The 8,329-nt window shown below is 39.5% G+C and overlaps 1 protein-coding gene across 1 annotated transcript; it reads left to right on the forward strand.

The window, feature by feature from the left end:
- The first annotated feature begins 321 nt into the window (after positions 1–321).
- LOC106568745 (apoptosis-associated speck-like protein containing a CARD) lies at positions 322–3,440 on the forward strand. The gene is made up of 3 exons (XM_014139356.3): positions 322–698; positions 1,040–1,120; positions 1,542–3,440. The coding sequence occupies exons 1-3, from the start codon at positions 434–436 to the stop codon at positions 1,811–1,813; spliced, it is 618 nt and encodes a 205-aa protein (XP_013994831.1). The 5' UTR covers positions 322–433; the 3' UTR covers positions 1,814–3,440.
- The last annotated feature ends 4,889 nt before the right edge of the window (positions 3,441–8,329 follow it).

Raw genomic sequence — 8,329 nt, forward strand, 5'->3', positions numbered from 1 at the left:
TGTTCTGTTCAATAAAATGTGTGTGATTTACAGGATTGTAGGGGACAATGTTGTCTGTCAAATGACGTTTGTAAATAAAAACAGTACATACATTTAAAAATATATATTTTCTATTTTCTATAGGCCTGTTATTTTAAAGTGATAAATGCCTATATAAAAAAAGAACAGTGTAAAATATATACAAATAATTTAATAATTCATTGTTCAAATCAAAATTAAATAAAAAACCTTTTTGTAAAATGTAAGGGGAATTAGGTTATTCTGTTTATGATGGAGTGTGTTGATGGACCTCCCCTTGGCCTATGACGTGCTACGGTGCGATGAAGTAGCATATCTTGAAGAGAAACAGTCAGTAGCCTATAGACAACATATAATAGAATATACGTATCTTAATCTCACGAAACCTAGTGTAAATTACCGTTTGGCATAAAAAATGCCGAAAACCGTTGGCGATACATTAATTGGTGTCCTTGATGACTTGGGAATGACTAAACTGAAGGGGTTCAGACAAAAACTCTGTGAACGCAAGCAGGAGCCAAAAATTCGCAGGGGCAATGTTGAAAATTTGGACCCAATAGATTTGGCAGACCTTCTGACTCGTACTTTCACTGAAGACGGGGCTTTGGATGTGGCTATAGAGGTATTGAGGGCAATTGACTGCCATGATGGCGCAAAGGAACTGACGGATTTCAAGAAAGGTAAATCGAACATACGCCCATTGGACATTTTAATATATATTTAAAAAATGTCATTTCATATCTTTGAAAGGTTTGAAAAACACTTCAGTTAACCCAAAAGTAGTCTAGAAGAAAACGTTATTAAATAAATAATACACGTGTTTTTAAATTGCATTAAAATGTCCGTATGTAAAACTAAGGAAGTTGACCGTTTTACATTCTATTTTGCACATCTGGGCTGAGTGATAGCCTAGAGGATATTTACATTTGCAACTCAAAATAGGCCTTATACATTATACAATAAACACGTATCTTTAGGCCTATTATTCATATTTCTATTCAATTGGTGGTGTCTCGTGAAGCTTATTTTACAGCTCAAGAATCTTGGGTAACATCGGGTGCTGCTAAGGGAAGTGCACCTGGACCAAATAACATGATCAAAGGTAAACACTAAAGCAGGTGTTATATAGCCTAATGTCTCAAATACGTTATTAAAATGTAGGTTTTACTGTAATTAGTAATGGTTTATGTAGGGACAAATTCAACATGTAAAGTATTCTACCTTGATGAACAATCACAAAAGTCCTTCCTTTTAATTTCTTCATTAAAATGGTAGGTGAAACTGCTGCCCTCCTCTAAATCTTCAACAGCATTTTTCACTCCCCATATTTAATGCTGTCTGAATAACAAAAAGTGCATCATCAGGCCTATCCTCCAATTTGCACACCCTACACGCACACACACACAAAAACAGGCACCATTAAAGGAGGAGTGTAGAGATATAGGCCCCTATCAAATACATTATGTATGCCTTGCAGTCCGTCACCTTTAAAATTCCTAAACCATGTCCTATCTCTACCTCAGACAAACACTTTGTGGACCATCATCGGACGGCCCTGATCGACAGAGTGAGCCAGGTGGCACCCATCTTGGATAGGCTCCTGGAGAGGGGAGTCATCACCGTAAATGCCTACAGTGACGTGAGGGCTGAAAGAACCAATCAGAACGGGATGAGGGAGCTCTTAGATGTCCATCTGAAAGCATCTGGGTCCAAAGGCAAAGATGTGTTCTTAGATATCCTGATGGAACAGGAGCCATACCTAATCAGTGAACTGAAGGGGGAAAAATGGAGATAGGGGCCACTTGATTTCTTTTTTTAGGGCAAGGGACAAACATTTGATGATAATAATGCACTCTGTTTTTCAGTATATTTTTACACTGGAAAAATGAATTCTCTCCAAAGTTTGCAAAAAATGAAAACCAATTATATTGACCCGCTGTTTTTTTCTTTTCATGAGCAAATACTGTGTCGTGAATTCTAATCATCTAGCTGTTTGGAACTCAACAATAGAAAACATACGAATACGTGTAGTAACATTGTATTATGTAGCCTATACAAATGAGTGCATCTGTGCTTTGGCTACGTAGTTTCTTAAACATAAACAATTCGAGTTTCCATTGGACACATTCAGGTATGCCCCTCCATTTTGTTCTGTCTGCTTTTGTTTGCATCAGTTTCTTCTGTTTGGTTTCGTTTGGTTCCTCGTTAGTGAATACATGCTACCATCCATATATGGCTGCCTATAGAAGTAGGTGGGACAATCATCTTGCAAATGCCGCGTTCACGTGCTAATCGGAACTAGGAAACTGACATTTCCGACAAGCTAACTGGTTGTAGTTATTCACATTCCGCGTTCAACCAGTTAGCAAGTTGGAAATGTCAGTTTCCTAGTTTTGACTAGCACGTGAACGTGGCATTAGCCTGTTTTTAAATGTTCCAAAGTATTCTTCCTTTCACAACATGTTTTCTTAGTTTGCTTGTGTGCCAATGCTTTGTTTGAACAAAACAAATGAACATAGAGTACCACAGTATGAGTCATAATACCCATAAAACCTAATGGTCAAACAGGGAAATGGTTCCAATTGTTTTTCCACCATTCACTTTTCCCATAGAGGATTTTAGAAAGACTTAAAATAAGGGGTGTATTTCATATACGCTTACCCTGGCGTGATGTTTTGATAACCGTGTAAATCTCTCTAGGACAAGATGACTTTTATCAATATATTTGCCTGTATTTACCCCCCCCCCAACCGCCCCGCCCAAAATGAAATGCTAATTAGCTGCTAATATGGCTATCATAAAGAACTGCAAATGCCATAACGATCTGAACAAGACCGCTGAATTGAGGCAAAAGGAAAATTTTTAGCTAAATGTAGTAATGAATAAATTGGCCAAAATTTTTTTAATTGACAATTCTGTGAACTGTCTTGTGCATTTTCAAAACAAAGAGTATATATAGAGCCAAATATAGCCGTGGGCAGTAGTGGTGCTAAGAAAATAAATAATGATAATACTTTTTTTTCTTTAACCTTTATTTAACTAGGCAAGTCAGTTAAGAAATATTATTTTCAATGACGGCCTTGGAACAGTGGGTTAACTGCCTTGTTCAGGGGCAGAATGAAAGATTTTTACCTTGTCAGCTTGGGGATTTGATCTTGCAACCTTCCGGTTACTAGTCCAACGCTCTAACCACTAGGCTACCTGTCGCCCCAAATATATACAGTACCAGTCAAAATTTTGGACACCTTCTCATTCAAGGGTTTTTCTTTATTTTTACTATTTACTATTATTTTACAATGTAGAAAAGACATCAAAACGATGAAATAACACATATGGAATCATGTAGAGCTTTGCACACTCTTGGCATTCTCTCAACCAGTCACCTGGAATGCATTTCAAATAAAAGTTGTGTTAAAAGTTAATTTGTGGAATTTCCTTCCTTCATAATTCGTTTGAGCCAATCAGTTGTGTTGTGACAAGGGAAGGGTGGTATACAGAAGATATCCCTATTTAGTAAAAGACCAAGTCCATATTATGGCAAGAACAGCTCAAATACGCAAAGAGAAACGACAGTCCATCATTACTTTAACACATGAAGGTCAGTCAATCCAGAAAATGTCCAGAACTTTGAAAGTTTCTTTAAGTGCAGTCGCAAAAACCATCAAGCACTATGATGAAACTGGCTCTCATGAGGACCTCCACAGGAAAGGAGTTACCTCTGTTGTAGAGGATAAATTCATTAGAGTTACCAGCCTCAGAAATTGCAGCCCATATAAATGCTTAACAGAATTCAAGTAACAGACACATCTCAACATCAACTGTTCAGAGGAGCCTGCGTGAATCATGCCTTCGTGGTAGAATTTCTGCAAAGAAACCACTACTAAAGGACAGCAATAACAAGAAGAGACTTGCTTGGGCCAAGAAACACGAGCGATGGACATTGGAACGGTGGAAATCTGTCCTTTGGTCTGATGTGTCCAAATTGGAGATTTTTGGTTACAACCGCCATGTCTTTGCAAGACACAGAGTAGGTAGACGGATGATCTCTGCATGTGTGGTTCCCACCGTGAAGCATGGAGGAGAAGGTGTTATGGTGTGGGGGTGCTTTTCGTGATTAATTTAGAATTCAAGCCACACTTAACCAGCATGGCTACCACAGGATTCTGCAGCGATATGCCATACCATCTGGTTTGTGCTTAGTGGGACTATCATTTGTTTTTCAACAGAACAATGACCCAACATGCCTCCAGGCTGTGTAAGGGCTATTTGACCAAGAAGGAGAGTGATGGAGTGCTGCATCAGATGACCTGGCCTCCACAATCACCCGACCTCAACCCAATTGTGATGGTTTGGGATGAGTTGGACCGCAGAGTGAAGGAAATTCAGCCAACAAGTGCTCAGCATATGTGGGAACTCCTTCAAGACTGTTGGAAAAGCATTCCAAGGTGAAGCTGGTTGAGAGAATGCCACGAGTGTGCAAAGCTGTCATCAAGGCAAAGTGTGGCTACTTTGAAGAATCTAAAATCTAAAATATATTTTGATTTGTTTAACACGTTTTTGGTTAATACATGATTCCGTATGTGTTATTTCATAGTTTGATGTCTTCACTATTATTCTACAATGTAGAAAAAAACTTGAATGAGTAGGTGTGTCCAAACTTTTGACTGGTACTGTATATATTTTTGGAAAACATGTATTTATCACAAAAGCAGTGCACTGGGCCTTTACTAATATTAGCGGACCGATATAGACTTCTGTAGTATAGGGAATGACCAAATAAATTCAGCATCTCAGCTTTGGCAGAAAAGGTAGTTGTATAGTTTGGACCGCTCCTGAGTGGCGCAGCACTGCATCTCAGCGCTAGAGACGTCACTACAGACCCATGTTCAATTCCAGGCTGTATCCCAACTGGCTGTGATTGGGAGTCCCATAGGGCGGCGCACAATTGGCCTGGTTAGGCCATCATTGTAAATAAGAATTTGTTCTTGACTGACTTGCCTAGTTAAATAAAATACATCAATAGTTGTATTGTTGCCCTGTCCCTTTCTCTGCAATTGTCATTCTAATGGAACATTTACATTAAAAGGTGCAAAGTTATGGACAAAGGTACAAAACATCCACATCAAATAAAAACATTTCCTTGATCAAATAACATGGAACCACAACCACTTTTTGTGCAGTTTGCATTTTCCATCCTTACAAATGACTTAATGTAAATGTACATTACTGTACTGTACATAGACTGGCCATCTAGGTTTGTACCTACAGACTTTCCATCACCATGAAGAAAAGCAATGCACAATACATGAATTGAGTACATTGAGACATCAAGTGGCTTGTGATGATGTGATTTGATGATGTGGCTCAGTTGGTAGTACAGCACCGCCGACCTCAAACTACTTCCTGCGGCTATGGGCTGGACAAATCTTTCTGCCTGCACTGGCGCTGCAGACAGATATATCTGCTAATAAGGGACTATTAAAGGCACAGTGCATACTTGTCATTTTTTGTATTATTATTATTTTAAAAATTATTCCGATTTTTCTGAATCAGCACCCTTACTTCCCGCGGCTTTGTGTAGTACAGGAAGGTACTTTGACTGAGATGCACATCTGGTAAAAACAGCGGTGCGCCATAGTACTAATAAGATCATGATGGCATATTAGGAAAAAACTGACTGACCAATCAGGAGGCCAGCTTGGCGACATGCCATGATGGCAGCGAAAACGCCAGCGCGTTCCTCTGGCCGGGTGCTCCGTGTGAGGAAGCCAAAGATGGAGGAGCCTGCTCCTGCACCAATACCTGGAAGGCATCAACACGTGTATTAAATAGGTCTAGATTGTGTGACCAAATCAAAGGCTGTATAATATCAGGACCATAAGATTGGAATGCCATCCATCTCTCTCTCTATCACTTTCTCACACACACAAACACACACACACAGACAATTGTAAATAATTCACTTAGCGTTTAAATGAGTGGGTATAGGCCTACAGTGCAACAACAGAAAACCACAAACACTCCAGAATTTGTATTTGTCTCACCTGCTACAAGTCGACTGCACAACAGCAGCCATTTTGAGTATCCCATGAAATACATGAAGCTACCTAGGGGATAAAATATGTAATTTCACCATTAGTTGTATCATCTGTGGCTTGCACTTAGGACTCTTTTAATTGGTCTTAGGAATTAATTGCCTACTGATGTTGCCATGAGTGTAAGGTTTTGCACATTCATATTTACTTTATCACAACTTTGCTGCAGTTGGAGGTTGGATAGATTTTTTCATAAACACCATAAAATCTGGAAGCAAGTCTGCCCATATTACTGTAATCAAATGTATAACAGACATTTCCATTTCTAAGGACTGCCGTTTCCTCACTCTCCCTGCAACATCACATCAGCAGGCTAGCTGGGAGGGTTGAATGGAATCTAATGTTTTTCTTTATGACTCTCAAGTCAATCATTCCTGTTTCAGTTAAATAAATCATGTGTTGTTTGTTTGCATCCCAAATGGCCAGTATTGCCTATACAGTGCGCTACATGCACTACTGGTCAAAGTAGTGCACTATGTAGGGAATAGGATGCCACTTGGGATGCAGACTTCATGTGCCTTGCGACAGCTGGTTCCTGTGCCTGGTAACAATTTGAAGCTGTGAAGCTTACCAACAATCTCAAAAAGGTTGGAGTAGAGGATGATGGTCTTTGTAGTTCGGGTCCGGTCGGACCAGAGGCCGAACAGTGGGCCCGTCAGCAGCCCACTCAGACTGAATGCAGACAAACCCAGACCCAGGAAGTATGGAGGTGCCTCCAAAATCTGGAGATACCTCCATATTGTAGGGAGGATGACAGCTGGGAGAGAGTGAGTGGATGGAGAAAGAGAGAGAGAGAGAGAGAGAGAAAGAGAGAGAGAGAGACGCATTAGACATGTCTCATTTACCATACAAGCCCATTTGAAAAAGCAATATTTTAGTGTTTTTATTATGCATGTTTTAGATTCCAATGTGACAAAAACATACAAATCATATGACAGTCAGTCAGATATTTTTCGTTTCATTGTGGAAATATGTGTACATTTAGGCAGTCGAAACCAACTCACCATACTCAATGCCACTTAACAGAAATATCAATCCAATAGTGAAAAAAGTACAATTCTTCTTCTGACGATAATCCATCACATAATATGACTTTTCTGGCTATCGCACATCAACGTTTGCCTCCTCATATCGTTCAGGGACAAATTTATCAAATTAGATTAAGCAAACAAGAGGATGATGACTCCAATCAAGCCTATTTCCCCTTGGTAAACATTGGAATGTACTCCACTGTGTTTTGGGAATAAAGTCGTATTTTGGTCGCTTCGAAACTCTCCTTTGCCCCACAGGTAGTTTCCCCCACAGGTAGGTACTATAGCAGCCTCGACAGCTGGTAAAAACTCGATAGGCCTTATCAGCATATCCCCCAGAGTCTTTCGTCCTCCATGAACCACTATAATCCAATTAGTAAATATCCCAGACAAGCGTCATTACTTCAAATACCTGAAGGAAAATTCTGTCATTGGTAGCAGGTTGACCAAGAATATTGGGGACTGTAGATCACTGCCTAAAGCCTGAGCTCTGCATATTCCACTGCAGGCATAGCCAATGTTCTTCTTCTGCTGTTTTGTGTTACAAGGTGAGATAAAGCACACAGGACATGATATCTATTATTCATTATAGACAGCTCTCATTTCACTGTATACACTAGGTGCGCACACCACTCCAGACCAAAGTGCATATACACAAGCAATGTTTTAAAATAGCCATCCAGGTTAAGTAAGTGCTACCCTAACCCTAGGGTACTAGCTACAGTATACATAGAAAATTGCCCTTTTAGTAATGGTTTATGGGTGTAGCGTACAATATTAGCGGCAATGGCCCCTGCACTGCATGCAACACCTCCACAAATATACCAGCACAGAAATATGGGATTTACATTTTAGAATGTATACTAAAGTATCTGGGCCCTCATTTATCAATGTTGCGTAGAAAAGCTTCTAAATTAACTCATACGAAGAAAATGTAGAATGTTCGTAAGTACAAAAAGTTGGTATTTATCAATTGCTCTTACGCTTGATTTACACACACCTGTAAGTATTATGCCTTGATAAATCAGACATGTTCTTAAACACTGTGCTAGTGCACGTGGAGTCTCATTTACATAGAGAACAGCCCTAAATGACCATTTATGGTCACAAACCTTCCTTTAAAGCTGAAAGAAATGTCACTGATTTCTGTCCGCCAACATGGAGGAATCAAAGAAGACAAAGAAA

This window comes from Salmo salar, chromosome 14 (assembly GCF_965601325.2).
Source record: "Salmo salar chromosome 14, fSalSal1, whole genome shotgun sequence".
Taxonomy (NCBI): Eukaryota; Metazoa; Chordata; class Actinopteri; order Salmoniformes; family Salmonidae; genus Salmo; species Salmo salar.

Bases quoted from the DNA above. Each gene is read 5' to 3' on its own strand.
- LOC106568745 (XM_014139356.3), top strand. From the start codon at position 434: ATGCCGAAAACCGTTGGCGATACATTAATTGGTGTCCTTGATGACTTG. The intron at 699-1,039 runs GTAAATCGAACA...TGTCTCGTGAAG, and splicing joins ACTGACGGATTTCAAGAAAG to CTTATTTTACAGCTCAAGAA. The intron at 1,121-1,541 runs GTAAACACTAAA...TCTCTACCTCAG, and splicing joins ACCAAATAACATGATCAAAG to ACAAACACTTTGTGGACCAT.